Raw genomic sequence first — 20562 nt, forward strand, 5'->3', positions numbered from 1 at the left:
GGTCAAAGAATAAATCAAAGAAACAATAAATTATTTCAATAAAGAGAATGACAACAATGAGATGATATTCTAAATGTTGTGGAAAGCAGCCAATTGAGTACCCAAGGGAAAATCTAAATCTTTTAATGTGTATATTAATAAAAAAGAGAAAGAGCAGATCATTAAATTAGGCATACAATTAAAAAAATAAATTAGACAAAGAACAAATTTTAAATCTCCAGTTAAACACTAGAATGAAACGCAAAATGTTTGGAAAAGTTTGAAACTCAAAGGTGAAATTAATAAAATTGAATGAAAACCATGGAATTTATAATTAAAAGTAGCAGCTTGTTTTATGGGGGGAATAAAATAGGTAAACCATTGGTTAATTTGATTAAAAAAAAGAAGAAAACCAAATTACTAGTATTAAAAATGGAAAAGAATAAATGTGCCATCAGTGAAGAGGGAATCGAAGCAATTATTAGGAATCACCTGCCTAATTATATGACAATAAAACTGAAAATCTAAGTGAATTGGATGATTATTTATGAAATGATAAAATACCCAGATTAGGAGAAGAAATAGAATACTTAAAAAACTCTGCAGGATCAGATGGATTTACAAGTGAATTCTACCAAGTATTTAGGGAACAATTAATCTCAATATTATATAATCTATTTGGAAAAATAGGGAAAAGAAGATTATTACCAAATTCCTCTTATGTCACAAATATGGTTTTGATACCTAAACCAGGGAGAGCCAAAAATAAAAAAGAGAGAAAGAAAACTATAGTCCATTTTCCTTAATAAATAGCAATGCAAAAATTATAAATAATATACTAGCAAGGAAATTATAGCAATTTGTCACAAAGATTATATACAATGACCAGGTGAGATTCATTCCAGGAATATAGGGCCATTTCAACTATCAGAATAAGTGACCATATTAATAACAAATGCAACAAAAATCATATGATCATACTAATAGATGCAGAAAAAGCCTTTGACAAAATATAATACCTATTGCTATTAAAAGCAGTAGAAAGCATAAGAATCAATGTAACCTTTCTTTTTTTTCTTTTTTTTTAACCCCTACCTTCCATCTTGGAATCAATACTGTGTATTGGCTCTAAGGCAGAAGAGTGTTAAGGGCTAGGCAATGGGGGTCAAGTGACTTGCCCAGGGTCACACAGCTGGGAAGTGTCTGAGGCCAGATTTGAACATAGGACCTCCTGTCTCTAGGCCTGGCTCTCAATCCACTGAGCTACCCAGCTGCCCCTCAAAGTAACCTTTCTTAAAATAAGTAGTAACTATCTAAAACCAAGAATAAGCATACTATGTAATAGGTATAAAATTGAAGCCTTCCCAGTAAGATCAAGAGTGAAACAAGGATTGTACTATCACCACTATTCTTCAATATTCTACTAGAACTGGTAGTTACCACAAGACAAGAAAAAAGAAATCAAAGGAATAAAAACAGTCAAGGAGAAAATAAAATTATCACTCTTTGCAGACAATATAATGTTCTGCTTAGAAAACCCTAGAGAATCAAGGAAAAAAACTAGTTGAAACAATTAGCTTCAGCAAAGTTACAGGATATAAAATGAATTCACATAAGTTATCAGCATTTCTGTGAACCATCAAAAAAAGAAGGAAGGAAGGAAGGAAGGAAGGAAGGAATAACCAGAAGCAAGAACTAGAAAGAGAAACTCTACTTAAAATAACTACAAAAAAATTATTTGGGAGTCTATCTGCCAAGTCAAACCCAGGGATTATAGGAACATAGCTACAAAACACTTTTTATTACACAAAGAGAGATCTAAACAATTGGAGAAATATTAACAAGCTCATGGGTAGACAGAGCCAACATAATAAGTTAATTTAGTAATTCAGTACCATAGCAAACTACTGAAAAATTATTTTATAGAGCTAGAAAATATAGGAATAAAATTTATCTGGAAAAATAAAAGAATATCAAGAAAATCAATGAAAAAAATATTAAGGAAGATAGCCTGACAGTTCCCGATTTCAAATTACAAAATAGTAATAATCAAAATAGCCTGGTACTGGATAAAAACAGAGTGGGGGATCACTGGAATAGTACATAATTGTTTATTAGTATACAATACAGAGTAGTAAATGGCTATGATAATGTTCGATAAACCCAAAGATCCAAGCTTTTGAGGTAGGAATTCATCATTTGACAAAAACTACTGGGAAAATCAAGAAGCAGCAGAAACCAGGCACATACCAACATCTCACAATGAGACCAAAATGAATAAATGATTTAGGCATAAAGGGTAATATCATAAGTAAATTAGGGCAGTTGAAAAATATATCTGTCAAGAGAGGGGATTATGGGAAGTAAAATAGATAATTCTGTTTATATGAAATCAAAAAGCTTTTGCACGCTTTAAGTGACTATAACCAAAATTAGATGGAAAACATGAAAATGGGGGAGGGGGATTTTAGAGTAAGTTTCTTAATAAAGGTTTCATTTCACAAATATATAGGGAATTGAGCCATATTTATATAACAGGCAGTTTTCAGATAGAGAAATCAAAGCTATCAATACTCATATGAAAAAAATGTTCCAAATCATTAATGACTCAAGAAATGCAAACTAAAACAACTCTGAGGTACTACATCAAAGCTATCAGATTGACTAATACAATACAAAAGGAAAACAATAAATAATGGAGGGGATATGGAAAAATTTGGACACTAATGCATTGTTAACAGAGTTATGAGCTAGTTCAAATCATTCTGTAGAGTAATTTGAAACTATGCCCAAAGGACTATCAAAATGTAAATACCCTTTGACCCAACAATACCACTACTCGGTTTGTATCCCAAAAAGATCAAAGAAAGGGGAAAATATCTATTTGTACAAAAATATTTATAGCAGCTCTTTTTCTGGCAAAGAACTGGAACCTGAGGAGGTGCCCATCAATGAGGGAATGTCTGAACAAATTGTAGTATATGATTGTAATAGAATACTATTGTGATATAAGAAACGACAAACAGGATAGTTTCAGAAAAACCTGGGAAGACATATGAATTCAAATAAAGTGAGGTGAGCAGAGTTAGAACATTTTATATAGAATAGCAAAATTGTAAGCACAACCAACTACGAAAGACTTAGTTAGCTACTCTGATCAAGATAATGATCCAAGATTATTCCAAAGAATCTATGATAAATGATGCTTTCTATCTCCAGAGAGAGGATTAATGAACTCTGAATGAAGAGTGAAACATACTTTCCCCCATACTTTATTGCTTTATTTTGTTTGTATCTTTTTTTTCAACATGACTAATATGGAAATGTTTTGCAGGACTTCATATGTATAATTGATATCAAACTTTGTATTTTCAAAGGGAAGGATGGGAGGGAGAAATAATTTGGAACCCCAATTTTTTAATGAGTCTTAAAATTTTAAAATATTTAATAAATAAATATATATTTTTAATTTTAAAATAATAAAATTAACATGTTCATAGACTCTTGGTTAAGAATCTCTGTACTAGATAATATCTAAGGTCCCTTCCAGCTCAAAATCTATACTTGATCATCTAGTTATAGAGTCCAAATGAGTAAAGTTTGTTAAGAATTGGGTGCAAAAGCTCTCTGAACTAAGGGATATAAACCACCTCAGCATCCAAAAGAAAAGGTCAAAGATCATGGTGTCTTAAATAGGGATTCAGTGGCCAGTGAAGGTCACCAAGGTCTTTGGATCCATGCCTAGCACAGTGCCAGACACATAAAAGAGATATTTAATAGATGCTTGTTGATCTCTGACTAATTGTTAGAAAAGAAAGCATGGGAGCCCTGAGGCTAAAAACCAGTGTTCTCTGGATCTAGGCCAAAGAAATGTTGAAAAAGCAGGAAAACTGACCAAGATCAGCAGTTGTTTGAAGCTTAGGGCTGAATCTTGGGATTGTACTAGTAGAATTCCCACCAGAATTAGCAGAAAGGACAGCGAGTTTAAGAAAGGGTCTTTTAAAATTTATTTACATCAGAGATCAGAACTATTTTAAAGATGGATAACTGGATGATCAGCCTGAGTGGAAGCAGAGAAAGGGGAGGGGAGGAAAGAAATCCTGCCAGGAGTTGGGGGCTAGATAGATAGATATGACATTTGTCTCTACTGAAGTTATCTTTGAATCAATGGAAGCTCTTGAGATTCCTAAGGGAGAAAGTATTTAGAGAGAAGACCCAAGACAGAGCCTTAGGAGATGCTCTCATTGAGCAAGTGGGTAAAATATAAAGATCCACCAAATGATCAGACAAATAAGAGGAGAACCAAGAGAGACAGAGTTATGGAGCCCAAGGAAGGAGAGTGTCCAGGAGGTTACTGAGTGTCAAAAGTTACAGAGAGATTAGATAGAATAAGGACTGAGAAAAAGCCATTTAATTTAGCAATTGAGGTATAATAAATAATGTTAGAGAGAGTACTTTCAGTTGAGGGAGGGGAGGAGAATTTCCAGAGTCAAATTTCAAGAGACTAAAAAGTGAGGACAAAGTAAGGAAACTGAGGCAAAGAGTATAGCTGAATCTTTCAGGTGTTTGGCTATGTAAGAGAAAAGATTGAAGACAATAGCTTGAAAGGATGGCAAAGTCAAGCAAGAGTTTAAGGATAGGGAAAACCTTAGCATCTTTGCAAGTGGCTTGGGAAAAAACAAGGGGATAAGGTGAAGATGAAGATTAGAAAAGAGAAGGAATGATCTAAAAGGATAAACTTCCAAAAGAGAAGGAGATAGGATCAAGGACACAGTGAAGGAAGGGTTTGGCAAGGATAAAGGCTACCTCTTCATCAGAAAATGGGATAAAGGAGGAGAGAATGAAAATGAGGAAGAACTTTCAAACTTTATGACATGTAACTTGTGAGGAGCCTAACTCTCATTAAAATGTAATTGGGAAATATTGACTAAAATATACAAAAATACAATTGTTGTTCAGTCATTTTGATTGTGTCACTCTTCATGATCCCATTTGCAGTTTTCTTGGCCAAGATTTTGGAGTAGTTTCCCATTTCCTTCTCTAATGGATTAGGGCAAATAGAGGTTAAGTGACTTGCCCAGAGTGTGCCCAGCCCACAGCCAGTGAATGTGTGAGGCCAAATTTGAACTCAGGTCTTCCTGTCTCTAAGCTCAGTACTCTATTAAGCCACCTACATTCCTCCAGAGATAGTGTAGGAGCTTTAAAAATAGAGAAGGTTTGGAATAGTCAGGAATAAAAGAAAAAGATTGTTTTGCTGATTGTGATTAAGATTAAAATGAGGTAAAGCTAGGTTGTGTGACCTTCTCCAGGAGCAGTCAGCACCACGTTATTAGGAATAGAAAAAACAGATGGTGAGAGCAACCCAAATGGATTTGGGTAAAGTAAGACTGTCAGTATGGGAAAAGAGGGCAAGGGTTTCAAGGGTCATTGGTAAATAAAAAGCCAAAATGGCCAAAGAAAAGGTCAAGAGTGTGAAGGGCAGAAAAGATGGTCAGCACAAAGGTGATGGATAAAGAGATCAGGAAGTGGTAAAAGGATTGGAGTTCAAGTGGAGGATGAAGAATAGACTTAGTAAGTGTAAGGCAGAGGGAGAGTTTAAAGGATGGAAGGTGATGGTCATTAAAAAATCTTCAAGATTCTAGATTTTGGAAGTGGATATGTGATGTGTATGACTCATCCCTCTGTGTGCCCAAGGTGGAGTAAAGAAGAAGGTCCGAGAAGAAATGAAGAAGGTGTACGGAAAGGGAATTCATTGCCTAAGGATGAATGCTGACAATTTAGATACTGCTTTATGATTTACAAACAGATTTCTATAAGTCATTAGATCCTTATGATCACCCTGTGAGGTTGGGAATAAAAATGTTATTATTTTCATTTTGCAAGTAGAGGATCAGAGGGGTCAGGGAGCCAGTTGGATTCTTTCCATTAAGCCCTACTGCTAGGTATCTTTGCCACTTGGCTATACTTTGCCTAAATTGTAGGTCTAATTCTTTTTATTAATGAATAATTTTTTTTAAAAGCTGGACCTGCAAAACTCAACATACAAAATGATGGCAGCAAATACCACAGCATAATAAAGGCACTTTAACCTTAGAAAAGCAACCAGGTGGCATAATGGATAGAATGCTGGCTTTAGAGTCAGGAAAACCTGAGTTTGAATCCTGCCTCATTTACTAGATGTGTCCCTCTGGGTAAGTCATTTAACCTCTCTTGGCCTCAGTTATCACATCTGTAAAATGAGGTTAATAATAGCACCTACTTCATAAAGTTATAGTGAGGACAATAAGAAAGCACTTAAAAATTACATAAATATATAAGTATATCTATATCTATATCTATCTATCTATCTATCTATCTATCTATCTATCTATCTATCTATCATCTATCTATCTATATCTGAGGAGCAAGAATGCCAGAAGGACTCTGGAATCTATTCAAGGATTCAAGGAGAGGAAGCATCATACTGTGAATCTTAAAAGCTGCTCAGGCTCTCTCTCCCTCCCCCACATCTTAGCTGCGTGTAAGCGGGACAGGACAGCATGAAGTTTTCAGAGAAATAACTTGACCAAGATGTCCAGTGATAGGCCAAGGTCAGATGATGAAAGTCCAAGTACCAGCAGTGGTAGTTCAGATGCAGATCAGAGGGACCCAGCAGCACCAGAACCTGAAGAACAAGAAGAAAGAAAACCCTCTGCCACCCAGCAGAAGAAAAACACCAAACTCTCTAGCAAAACCACTGCTAAGTTATCCACTAGTGCTAAAAGAATTCAGAAAGAGCTAGCTGAAATAACCCTTGATCTACCTCCGAACTGCAGTGCTGGGCCTAAAGGAGATAACATTTATGAATGGAGATCAACCATTCTTGGACCACCAGGTTCTGTTTATGAAGGTGGCGTGTTTTTTTCTGGATATCACATTTTCATCAGATTATCCATTTAAGCCACCAAAGGTTATTTTCCGTACCAGAATTTATCACTGCAACATCAACAGTCGGGGTGTCATCTGTCTTGATATTCTTAAAGACAACTGGAGTCCTGCTCTGACTATTTCAAAGGTTTTGCTGTCTATTTGTTCCCTCTTGACAGACTGCAACCCTGCGGATCCTCTGGTTGGAAGCATAGCCACTCAGTATTTGACCAACAGAGCAGAACATGACAGGATAGCCAGACAGTGGACCAAGAGATATGCAACATAAATGGCGTCTCTTTTGTGCAGTGTGAAGAAGCAGGAGGCCTCTTTACACTGTGCAGCAAATCTTTATAGCCTTTACAATACGGACTTCTGTTTATATGTTATAGTGATTCTACTCTCTGCTTTTATTCTTTGAAGACTGGGAGACTGGCCAAAAAGGTAAATGCTATCACGAGTAGAACTTTGTAGCTGTAGATTAGTTATGTTTAAAATGCCTACTTGCAAGTCTTGCTTCTTTGGGATATCAAAATGTATTTTGTGATGTACTAAGGATACTGTTCTTGAAGTCTACCAAATATTATAGTGCATTTTAGCCTAATTCATTATCTGTATGAAGTTATTAAAGTAGATGTAGATGATTAGAAATTATGTCATTTGTATTAAGCCCAGATCTATTTCCAATTATGTGGTACATGCTGTTGTGGAAAATGCTTTACCTTTTACCTTTGTCAGTTTGTATTGAAAGGATTTTCTTTTACCCTTTGTAGCTCAGAGAGCGAGCACCTAATGTATCGTCTCAAACACAATAAACATGTTCCCGGAAAAAAAAAAACCTGCTCAGACTCTACTTCAGAAGATTTGATTAAGCTATTCCCCATTTTCTATAATGAAGATACTTGGTCAGGAATGTATTGAGAACTTAAAAATTACTCCACCCTGCTCAGACAGTGCCTTAGGGGAAGATAAAGTTGTAAACTCCTGATTGAACAATGAAAAGTCCCCAACTCATACTTATAGTGAAGCAAAAACCCTAAGCTAGGTGGTCTATTTTTAGATCTAATACAAAAGGGTACTAAGTACCTATAAAGGCTAAATTAATAACTGAAAGGTCAAGCAACTTACAAAAGGCAAGCTTAACAAAAGAGGTGTGAAGTTTTTATCTAATCAGAGAAGGTGAGAACAAAAGAAGATAAGAACTAGGAATGGGCAGTCCTGGGAAAATCATCTACTATGATGGGTAGATGTGAAAATTTAGGGGAGGTGACATAAGAGAAAATTTCTCTAAAAGGAGAATTCAGTTCCATTTGGAAGCTGAATTGGAGGAGGTCAGGAGTTCAGAGGAGGGTCTCTGAACTCAGTTCAGGAGTTGAAGATTTCAGTGAAGGACTAAAGCTTGCTTGGGACAATCTTGTGGAGAGTGATAAAGACTAACTAGTCTCCCTTAAGGCTCAGGCCTAAGCCATTTGGCCTAGGCTCTTTCTACTATTTTCTTTTTCTCTCTCTCTTCCTTAATTCCTTCATTTGTATTAATTAAAATCTCCATAAAGCCCAGCTGACTTGGGTATTAAGTGGGCGACCACTTAATTTTTTATTTTAAATCAAGACACTAAAAATTATCTTTACAGTTTGGCCGAAACCTTTACAGTTTTGGCAATTCACAGTCCTGGAAACCATATTTTCATGGTTACAATACAGGAGAAGAATAGTGGAAGGTGAATTGGAAGACTCTAATTTCTAGCCTTGAGTCTGCCACTCGGTGATCTTGGATAGTACCTACTATGGGCTTCTGTTTCTACATTGTAAAATGAGGGTGTTGGACCAGTAAATCTCTAAAGTCTACTTTACTTTTAAAAAATAATTTTAAAAAATACCACAATAATAGCAACTTAATGATGCTCGACTTGGAATGCTTGGAACTACTTACTGTATCCCATTAGAGTGAATGCTCCTCCAAGCATGATAACAGTCTGCAGAGCATCTGTGTAGATCACAGCTGCCAGGCCACCTGAAGAAAAGAACAAAAATATGAGGATGGAGGTAAGAGGTAGTTACCCTGAGCCATGCCAAGGGTGGCTCTTAGATATTAAAAAGCATACTCTGAGGAGCCAGATTTCCCCACCATAATCAAAATCAACTTGGGCAAAATGTGGCCTGCTATTGACATTGACTTAAGAGGGATTGTTGTGGTTGAAGGGGTTGGTTGGCGAGTTGGGTAGAAGTATGGTGTCCAAGTGATGGTGGTTGTTGTTTTTTTAAACCCAGCATGGTAATATTTTGATTTATCTCAAAACCCTGGAACCAACTTTGACTTCTTCCTCTTCCTTTTTCCCATGTTTCATCTGATTCTAAGGTCTATCAATTCAACCTCTAAAATGCCTCTTATAATCATTTTCCCTTTTCACTCCTACTCTAATTAAGACCCTAATTCAGGACCTTATCTCTTCTCAGATTGATCTCCTTGCAATCTATAACCTCTTCAATCCATCCTTCACATTTCTTGCTGTTTGAGTAACCTTCCTAATGCATTGTACCAATCACATTAGTCCTCTGCTCAGTGGCTCCCTATTGTTGGATCCAGGACTAAATAAGAGGAGACTCAATTGAATCACATGTGGGGAAAGTAGGTAGTTTTTTCACTGATTCCCAAATTTTTACTGGGTCTGAATGAAGTCTATCTTTTTAACACTAATATTTCCTTATTATGCTATATGATTGCAAAATACTGAACAATAAAAATCTTAGAAGATGCCCAAAAGGCAGTGGCAAGACATATGGTAGCTCTGACTAAGATGACTTAAAAGAGAAAAATGTCATAAAAGACACCATTAAGGATATGATATTAGAAGAGGATGTAGGTTCGATCCTATAGCAGCAATGAAGATGGATTACCCAAATGCTGCCCTTGTGAAGCATTAAAATAACCAAAGGAAATCCCCCCTCCCACCCTGTCCCAGTGCATTAGGTGGCTCTTCAAGAAGAATTTATAGGAAGGAAGGAAGGGACTGGGGGGGGGAGGGAGAAGAGAAGGGGAGAGCGAGAAGGGGAGGGAAAGAAACACACAGAGAAAGAGACCCACACAGAGAGAGAACACAAAGAAAGAAATACACACATAGTGAAATGGGGGAGCCAGAGAGAGAGGGAGAGAGAGAGAGATGGGGGGGGGAGGGAGGGAGAGAGAGAGAGAAAGAGAGAGAGAGAGAGAGAGAGAGAGAGAGAGAGAGAGAGAGAGAGAGAGAGAGAGAGAGAGAGAGAGAGAGATGGGGGGGGAGGGAGGGAGAGAGAGAGAGAAAGAAAGAGAGAGAGAGAGAGAGAGAGAGAGAGAGAGAGAGAGAGAGAGAGAGAGAGAGAGAGAGAGAGAGAGAGAGAGAGAGAGAGAGGGAGGGAGGGAGGGAGGGAGAGGGAGAGAAAGACAAATATTATCTTATTTAATCCCTACAACAAGTCTGTGAGATAGGTGCTATTATTATCCCCATTTTATAGGTAAGAAAACTAAGTCCTGGGGCTGGGAGGGGGGGGGGGTTGTTGGTCAGAGGCTAAAGAATCACCCAGGGTCATAAAGGCAGTAAATAGCTGAGGTCTTCCTGACTCCAAGCCCAGTACTTTCATATGGAAAAAACTATAGGTAGAGGGCCTGTACTGATAAATTATTGGACCATCAAAAATTTTCAGTCCCAAGAATGGATGAGTGCTCTTAAGGAGACTATGAAAAGAAAAAGAAGACATTCCAATTAAGTTCAACCCTTTATTAAGTTCTGACTACCTGCAAGGCCTGGAAGTCCCAGGACAGAACCTTGAGGAAGACTTGCAATAAAATGGAATATAAAGAGGAACATAATCCATTCAGGTTAACTGTGTGCAGATGAATTTAGCTGAAGGGCAGTGTTTTTTAGGAGGATAGAAGAAGCTGGGATTAGAATGTTATGTGGGGACCATATTATGGCAGACCTTAAATAACAGATTTGCCTTTTTTCCCCTGGCAATGGGGAGCTATAGAAAGACTCTGAGTACTGCTTTTGCTCTTCCAGGATCTGTGTCTAATTCATATTTTTCTTTTGAACTTTGCATGTGTTTGCTTTGCTTTCACTATCCCCTTCTATGTCTGTACCCTGTTCTTCATCTCCATGAAAAATTCTTTATAGTTGGGTGCTTTTTTTTTGTTGTCTGATCATTTTTCCTACCTTTTTATAGGTAGGCTCTGTTCTCAGGGAAGTTAGGGTCCCCTCTTAAACTTCTGTCCTTCCTTTATGCTACCCTTAGCTCCATTTCTGGGTTTCTACCAGTTTCAGTTCTTCCAAGACAAGCACAGCCTTTGGAAGATAAATAGGGCAGCAATATGTGTAGTATATTAGAAGGAAAATAGGGTACAGGTAGATAAGAATGTGGGGACATGCTTTAGAAGGACATTTGCCATAATTCAATAAAGGCACAGTCTTGATTCTTCTTGAAGCCACAACGGTTTAGAGCTGGAAGAGACTTTGGAGATTTCCTAAGCCATCCCCTATCCCTTTCCCCTGACTTTTATAGATGAGAGAGCATGTGCTTCATCTGTAACCATACATTCTCAGACTGAAGGGCTGATTTTTGGGAAGGTGAGCACATCTCTTCCCATTAGACCATATAGAAGAAAGGACAGGGAGTGATTCCAGGTTTATCAAGAAAGGAGGTAACCAAATTTCTCTGAAAGGCTTGAAGAGAAATATCTTTGGACCCTAAAAGTCTCCATAGGGCAACATTTCTCTAGCTTGTTGTACAAAGTAGCATGTAAATAGGAAATGGCTTTTTTCCCTGTATCTATTTTTCCTTCTGTCACATTTAACCTCTAAAATATCTTTCATCTTCATGTTCTTTCCATTCCTACTACATATATACCTTAATTCCTAACACATAGTGTTTAATAAATGTTTCCCTTTTTTTTTACTCTTATTTTCTATCCTAGAATTGATACCAAGTATAAGTTGCAAAGCAGAAGAGTTGTAAGGGCTAAGTAATTGGGCTTAAGTAGCGTGCCCAGGGTCCCACAGCTAGGAAGTATCTGAGGTCAGATTTTGAACCTAGGACCTTCCATCTCCAAGTCTGGCTCTCTATCCACTGAGCCACCGAGGTGCCCCTCTAATAAATGCTTCTTGAATTAGATGGAAGGTATGACCATTAGAACGATGAGCAAAAGTCCTCTCTGAAGATGCATGTGACATGTGCTCACTTTTAAGACCTCAGGATGGAATGGGAAGAACACTGGATGGAGGGACCTGGGTTTGAATCCCAGAGTTCTGCTATATACTTCCTTTGTCACAGTGTGAAAGTCCTCTTACCTTCCTTAAGTCTAGGTTTCATCATCCCTAAGATGAGGGCATTGAATTAGATAATTTCTAGATACTTGTCCTATAAACCCAAAGCTAAGTATTTTTTATTATACCAGGGGACATGGGGCAAATAAGTGGCTTCTCTAATGTGAACCTCAAGTTCTCCTCTGAAAAGGGACCATGACAAATAGCTTGATCATTTCTAATAAATGTTTTTTTACTTCCAATGTTGGGAAGGGACCCTGATTACCCACCAGACAACAAAGTTGACTGGAAGGGCTCAGAAATCTTTTCTGGAATAAATTACTTGAGTAGTCTGGACAACACCTCCAACTTCTTAACCTTGAGCCTTCCCAGTGTTACCCCAAGGGACTCGGCCATACCTGCCACTGTATATAGAGCTGTAATGGCCAACAGCCCTACTACTGCAAGGTACAAATCCAAGTGTAAGGACTGCTGGATAAAGATGGCTCCTGCGTACATGTCCACCTGAGGAAATAAGTAAGATCATAGAGGTAGAAGAGGAAGGGCATTTTGTCGGACTCCTTTGTCTTATAGATGAGAAACCTAAGGCTTAGAGAGGCTGACTTGTTCAGGTGTTAGAGGTAGAATTTGAATTAAAGTCTTCCAATACTCTGTCTACACTACTATTCCATACTTCCTATGTACGGGAGAAGCTGTTCCTTCTCTTCCTCTTTCCCTCCCCTGGTTACAAATTCTTGGTTTTCTTCCATCTCTCCTCTATTGGGAAAAACAAAGAATCCAGTTTGACTGGCAGCCAACATCTTGCTTAAGTTGGCCCCCTCTCACTGAGATGAGGTGTATGGACCGCTGTGCCGTCAAGGTGCTGGCCCTTTCTTTGTCCCTAAGCATGTTTGATTCTTCAAAGGGTGTATGTGTACAGGAGGGTGACTGGTGGGGGGGGTAGTGAACCTTGGAATTTCATTTTCTTATACTCAGATGACTTTACTAAGGTCATTCCTGGAGCACTGACTCAGTGCAATCAGTCCATGGAGCTGACCCGGCAAATGATATAGCTGCTATAAGGAAACTGGGTCCTTCTAGTTAATGATGGGAAATTAATGGCTGATCAGCAGCTTATGAGGCTTCATTGAGTTGTGCCTTTCACATTAAGCCAATGAGTGGACTTGCTGTCCAACTATTCTTGGCCACTTCCTGGAAAGAGAAGAATCTTTGTTCCCCACTTCATCTCTTATTTACTCTTTCTATTCCTTATATTTATCTTTTCTTCTCCTCTCTCCTCCTTTTCTTCCCTTCCTCTTCCCATCCCTTCCATTTCCTTTTATTCCTTCTCTTCTGCCCCCTCCCCACCTTCTTTTTCTGCCTCCCTTTTAAAGTGTAGTTCCAAGTTCCAGCTGGGGAAGAGGACTATTGGGAAAAGAGGAGACACTCATAATCTAGACTACTAATGTCCAGTCAAGAAGGAAGGGAACAATTGGAACTTGACTTTTAATATTGGTGATCAAGTACACACCTGTGCCAATTGTCAGTGATTCACACCTGGCTTTTGACAGTGATTTGTGTAACTATGCCCCTGGAAGAATGACTGATAAGCAAAGGTTTTAGAAAAGTTGTGTTCTTACTGAGATTTTGGTGAAGATATAGATAAACAAGTAGAGAACTGCCAAGAACAAGGGAATCCGTTTGCCTCCAAATCTCTTTCGCAAGTACTCTGGCATGGTGGTGACCTGGGAGAAGAGGTAAGAGAGTTCTGGTATTAGATACTTCATGGTTTTCCAGTAATTTAAAGGCTAACTTAAAACACACAAAAGTGAGGTTCTAGACTATATGAACTGATACGGAGTGAAATAAGCAGAACCAGGAGAACGTTATACACAGAAACTGAAACACTGTGAGATGATCAAATGCAATCGATTTTGCTACTAATAGCAATGTGGTGATCTAGGACAATTCTGAGAGACTTAAGAGAAAGAATGTTATCCACAGCTAGAGAAAGAATTGTTGGAGTAGAAATGCAAAAGAAAACATATGATTTATCACTTGTTTGTATGGGTATATGATTTGGGGTTTGGGTTTTAAAAGATTACTACAAAAATGAATAATATGGAAATCGGTTTTGAGTGATGATGCATGTATAACCCAGTGGAATTGTTTGTCAGCTCTAGGAGGGGGAACAGAAGAGAGGAGGGAGACAAGAATCATGTAACCATAGAAAAAAATTTAATTTAAAAGGAAAAAAACATAACCCTGTACCTTAAATAAATTCCTAAGACTTTTTTTTTGGGGGGGAAGAAAGTGAGGGTCTAGGCTGACAGCAAAGTTCCTTAGAGTGCTGGTCTTGCAGAATGTCAGAAAGACAGCAGCAGTTTTCTTATTGCTATGGAACTTATCAGATAGGAGGTGGAGGGAAGTCAGAGAAATAGACTAGGACCAATCAGTTGGGGAAAAAAATCTAGGGAGAAGTCAGCGAGGAGGAGCTTCCCTACCTGGTACTTTAAAAAAATGGATTCTAGATTTAGAATTTAAGGAGACTTTAGAGGCCATGGATTCCTATTCTTTGATTTTATAGATGTAGAAGCTGAGACAGAGAGAGATTATGACTTGTTCCAGCACACAGCTAGTGTTTGAGGTGATATTTGAATCCAGGCTTGACTCCAGTCCAATCTAGTACTTATTCATCATACCACATTGCCTCTCAGAATGAAATCTTGTTCACAAGTGGTGTGTGTGTGTGTGTGTGTGTGTGTGAGAGAGAGAGAGAGAGAGAGAGAGAGAGAGAAGACCAAGTGAAATCCAAAATACCTTCTAATTCTAAATCCTTGATCTCTTGATTTGTTATTTCACCATTGTGGAGAATTTCCATCAATACCAATATGACCTACATGACTTAGTAGTTAATTCACATGGAATTTCCTCAAAGAAGTCCAGTCAGCAAGCATTTACTGTGTACCTACTATGTGCTCTGCATTGTACTAAGCACTGGGGATACAAAGAAACAAAAAAAATTTCCTGCTCTGAATGAGCTTAATGGGAAGACAACAGGTAAACAACTATGTGCTAAGTTAGAGACAGGGAAGGCACCAGCATTAAAGGGGATTGAGAAAAGCTTTTTTAAACCCTTTTTTTCTTAGTAGCAATCCTAAGGTAGAAGTGTAAGGTCTAGGCAAATGGATTAAGTAACTTACCCAGAATCACATTAAGTGTCTGAGGTCAGATTTGAACCCAGAACCTCCAAACTCCAGGTCTGGTGCTCTATCTACTGAGCCACCTACCTGCCCTGGGAAAGGTTTCTTGCAAAAGGTTTCTTGCAACAGAAACTTGAAGGGAGCAAGGGGAACTAGGAGGTGGAGATGAGGAGAGAGTTCAGGCATGGGGGGAGCAGTCTGCAATGAGAATAAGGATTTGTGAAGTGGAGATGCTTATCTACTTATGCCCTGTCATCACTATATGCATTAATAATTGGGGAAAATGTGATTGCATTGATAAGGCGCTCTCCACTCAGGCAGACCTCCATCCTTCCATTAGAAGGCAAGGTCCTTGTGTTCAGATTGTTTCATTCATTGTCTTTGTATCCCCAGTGCCTAGCACAGTGTCTGGAACATAGAAGGTGTTTAATAAATTCTTGTTGATTGAATGATAGATGACACTCATTAATTGCTGAGACCAAACAAATTCACCAGTTTGGGAGCAATGAGTAACTTTCTGGTGTTGAGCTTCTTTCTCTACACTGGCTAAACAGGCCCATAACCTCTTACCATATCACAGAGAGCACAATTGTCTGGCTGCTTCCCTCAGCTACAGGATCAGAAACAGACCTCCTTCTGGCCAAAGCCTTCAACTAGCACTTTCCAGGAGAGGAGGCATCTTTGTGGAGGTGCAGGGGATATTAGTTTCATACCATTGGAGGATATTTGAGAGGTTGATCCAAGAATGTCCAGTGGTTGGCCACTGATCCTCATTACCACAATGAGAGGGAAAAGCCCATGGGGGCTGATGGAAGGAGTACCAGTCTGGGAGTTCAGTCCCTGATGCTAACTAGATATGCATTTTAAGATGAAAGAAATTTCATGTTGAAAGGGTTCTTAGGGCCAGGGGGGTAACATTGAAACATACTCATCTCCTGAAAGAAGGATAAAAGATACTCAAGGTACAGAAATAGACAATTTTGGACATGGACGATGTGAGAATTTGTTTTGCTTGGCTCTGTGTATTTGCTATAGAGGCTTTTTTTTTTCTAACTTGGAGAAGGGGAGAGAGAAATGTGGATTAGAGACAGCATTTATGAAAAAGAGAAATAAAAGAAATAAAAGTCATTGAAGAATTTATTAAAATATACAGAAGAGAACAGAAACAGATAAGTATGACTGCTTTAAAAGTGACATGAATTTATCCTCTTCTTAAAGGAGAAGCAAACTATGTAGAGATTTATAGGTTTAATCTTCATTCTTTGTTCTACTTTGTGCAAGGAAATACTCATTTTATTGGTATTAAAGTCAAAATAAAAAATAAACTTTTTTTTACAAAGGAAAGAGATCTTAGCAATTGGCTAGTTATTTTGCAGATGAGGAAATCTGAGGCACAAAGAGGGGAAGTGTGCCCAAGTTCACATGGATAGTAAGAACCAGTTGAATTCAGAGGTAGCTAGGTGGTACCTAGTCAGGAAGACTTATCTTTCTGAGTTCAAACCTAGCTTCAAATAATGGGAAAATCCCTTAACCCTGGTGGCCTCAGCTTATCTATCTATAAAACGAGCTAGAGAAGGAAATGGCAAACTATTCCAATAGCTCTGCCAAGAAAACACCAAATGGAGTCATAGGGATATGTTGGTCAGCTCTCCTGAAATGCACAACCTGCTTTTAACCTTTGTTATTATTAACAATTCTCCATCCATCACTTTCTTAAGTCTAGAAATCAACAAAATAAGCAACGAAACCCTGATTTGTAGCCTTTGCTGATTTCCAAGGTGTAAATGCTCACACTGAAAAGTTAACAATCAGGCTGTCTGAGCAAATGTACTAACTCCAGCACACCTCTGCTAGAGATGCTCTACTCTATCACCTTCATTTTACAGGGCCCCAAGATGAGTGATCAAATTGAGATTGAGTCCCAGTTCTGCTGAGTATTCCAAAACTCTTTTCACCACACCTTCTTGGTTCCTCAGTGACTTTGTTGAGTCTAAACATTTAAATCCCCATTTTATTAGTTTAGGATTAATTAGACCAGCACAAAAACCCATGAACCAGGCTTCTTTGTTTTTAGACTTGGTTGAGAGGGGTAATCTTAGTTCCCTCCCACCCCTTCCTCACACTGTGGACCAGGGGATGGTTAATTCTCATTTCCCTTGCTTAGTGGTAGAGCCCAGAGCAGGAAGGTTCCATGTAGGAAAGGGGTGGGATGATGGCTGGGTTGGGGTTGAAATTACAAAATGGAAAGCTCCATCTCATTTGGCAGGTATTGCAAGGTTCTGGAATGTGAGCTTATCTAAAGTAGGGATGGCTTCATTCTTTGTATATCACACTTTGGTGGAGAGGAGAGGCCATAGTCCCACAAAGAATTAAATAGCAATGTCAAGTTTTAAATCCTCTTCCTCTAAACTGAGTTTTTCTATTCCAGGAAGTTTCCTTTTTAGGGGCTCAATAAATGTTGGATGAATGAACAAATGAATAGAAGAGGCTATTGTCCCAATGAACTTTATTTTTTATTTATTTATACTATAAAAAATTAATTCCCAGGCATCTCAACTCATCCTTTCCCTTCCCACACCATAGAAGGCAAAAACTGATCCAAAAATGTATGTAAATTATGATGTTTGTATTTCTGTTTATAAGTTCTTTCAATGGAAGTAGACATTCACAAGTTATTTTTCAAATATTAATTAAAATAAAGTTGTGCATATAAGGTTCTCTTGGTTCTACTCATTTTGCTCTTGATTATTTTGTGTAGGCCTTCCAAGTTTTTAAAAATAATTAATCTGCTCATTATTTCTTATGGCACTTGTGTACTATAACTTGTTCAGTCATTCCCTAATTGATGGACATCCTTCAATTTCCAGTTTTTTGCCAAGAGATATAAATATTTTGGAACATATATGTTCATTTTTCCCCTGACCTCCTTGGGAAATGGACCCAACAGTGGTATTATTGGGTTTCAGGGTATACACAGTTCTATAACTCTCTAGGCATAATTCCAAATTGCTCTCCAGAACGGTTGGAATAGGTCACCGTTCCAGCAATAGTATATAAATGTCCCCATTTTGCCATATCCCTTCCAACATTTGTCATTTTGCCTTTTTTTTTAATTTAGTCAATTTGAGATGTGAGATAATAACTCAGAATTATTTTGATTTACATTTCTTTAATTCATAATGATTTAAAGTATTTTATATGTCTATATATGGCTTTGATTTCTTTATCCAAAACCTTTCCGTTCATATCTTCTGACCATTCATCATTTGGAGGATGGATTTTTTCTTATAAATTTGACAAAGTTTTCTATATATTTTAGATATGAGAACTCTGAGAAACTAAAGTTTCCCACCAATTTTCTGCTTTCTTTCTAATCCTGGATACATTAGTTTTATTTGCATAAAACCTTTTAAGTTTAGTGCAACCACAATTATCCTTTTTATATCTCACAATTCCCTCTCTCTTGTTTGTTAATAAATTACTCTCCTATCCATAAATCGGATGGATAACATGTTCCCAGTTCTTCTATTATGCTCATGTTATCTCCCTTTATGTCTAGGTCATGTATCTATTTTGATCTTATCTTAGTGAAATGGTGTAAGATATTGGTCTTTACTTAGTTTCTGCCAAACTACTTTACATTCATCCCAGCAATTTTGATCAAATAGTAAATTCTTATCTCAAAATTTGGGTCCATACTTCTGTCAAAAATAAGATTACTATAGTCTTTTACTATTTGCTGTATGATGTCTATTCTGCTCCACTTATCTACCTTTCTATTTCTTAGCCAGTACCAGATAGTTTTGACAATTACTGCTTGGTAATACAGTTTAAAATCTGGTAATGTTAGATCTCTTTCCTTTGCTTAAAAAATTAATTCCTTTGATATTCTTGATCTTTTGTTCTTCCAAAAGAATTTAAATATTACTTTTCTAGCACAATAAAATAATTTTGTTGGTAATATAATTGGGATGGTATTGGATAAGTAGATAATTTAGGTAGGTTTGTAATTTTAGTTATATGGGCTCTGCCCACCCATGAACAATTATATTTATCCAATTATTTAAATCTGGACTGTAGTTTTTGGATTTGTTTTGGCAGGTATACTCCCAAGTATTTTATTCTGCATATTGTTAATGGGAATAAGTGTTGTATCTTGTCAAATGTTTTTTCTGCATCAATTGATAGAATCATATGGTTTTTGTTACTTTTGTTATTGATATAATCAATTATGTTGATAGTTTTCTTGATATTAAACTATCCCTGAATTCTGTTTGGTCAGAATGAATAATCTTTGTAATATATTATTATAGTCTTCTAGTTAGTGTTTTATTTAGAATTTTTGCATCCATATTCATTAATGAAATTTGTCTATACATTTTTCTCTCTGTTTTTGCTCTTCCTGGCTTAGATATCAGTACTATATTTGCTTCATAAAGTGGAATTATTTTTTTCAGTGTTAGAATTAGTTGATCTTTAAATGTTTGGTAGAATTCACTTGTAAATACATCTGGTCCTGATGCTTTTTTCTTAGGAACTTCATTTATGGCTGTTTCAATTTCTTTTTCTAAAATAGGTTCATTTAGATATTCTATTTCCTCCTCTGATAGTCCAGGCAGTTTACATTTTTACATTTTACATTTGTAGGTGTTCTTCCATTTCACAAACATTTTTAAATTTGTTGGTATATAACTGTCTAATTGCTTTGATTTCATCTTCTTTAGTGGTATATTTAGCCTTTCTTTTGTAATGCTAGTGATTTGAAGTAATAAGTCAAACTAGGAATTATTTTTAATGAAAAAAATCAACAAAATAGATAAACCAACAGTTAATATAATTCTTTAAAAGACAGAAGAAAACCTAGTTCCCTTTAACCAGAGGTTCCAACACCCTTTCCCCATACAAGACTCACTCTTCCAGCAATGTAGATAGGAAGAAAGATCCAGCCCAGCATCAGCACAGAGAAGATCCCCTATGGAAGAAAGTACAATCAACCTTATTTCAAGCTCTTCTAAAGACATGCCTGAGCTACTGACTCCAAAAATAAGATGTTAATTTGGGCTTAGAACTCGACAGAGCAACTAGGTGGCACAGTAGATAGGACACTAGGCATAGAGTCAAGGAGACTTCAAATCCAGCCTCAAACACTAGCTCAGTGCCCCTGGACAAGTCACTTAACTCTGTTTGCCTCTTTTTTTTTTTCA

The 20562-nt window shown here is 37.4% G+C and overlaps 2 protein-coding genes across 3 annotated transcripts in view; one reads left to right on the top strand and one right to left on the bottom strand.

Annotated features, from left to right (window-relative positions):
- The window catches only part of SLC5A11 (solute carrier family 5 member 11), a 75288-nt gene that overhangs the window by 29432 nt on the left and 25294 nt on the right, over nt 1-20562 (bottom strand). For both annotated transcript variants that reach the window (XM_007499035.2, XM_001368677.4), the window contains exons 6-9: nt 20271-20330; nt 13796-13900; nt 12575-12680; nt 8816-8896 (exon numbers count right to left, since the gene is read on the bottom strand). In XM_007499035.2, the coding sequence (XP_007499097.2) occupies nt 8816-8896; nt 12575-12680; nt 13796-13900; nt 20271-20330 (352 nt within the window). The remainder of the gene's footprint in view (nt 1-8815; nt 8897-12574; nt 12681-13795; nt 13901-20270; nt 20331-20562) is intronic.
- Nucleotides 6476-7723, top strand: LOC103094197 (ubiquitin-conjugating enzyme E2 E3-like). The gene is given in 2 exon segments (XM_056805864.1): nt 6476-6876; nt 6878-7723. Coding segments are annotated over 2 exon segments (624 nt in total). The 5' UTR covers nt 6476-6549; the 3' UTR covers nt 7175-7723.

The sequence above is a fragment of the Monodelphis domestica genome, chromosome 7 (assembly GCF_027887165.1).
Source record: "Monodelphis domestica isolate mMonDom1 chromosome 7, mMonDom1.pri, whole genome shotgun sequence".
NCBI lineage: Eukaryota > Metazoa > Chordata > Mammalia > Didelphimorphia > Didelphidae > Monodelphis > Monodelphis domestica.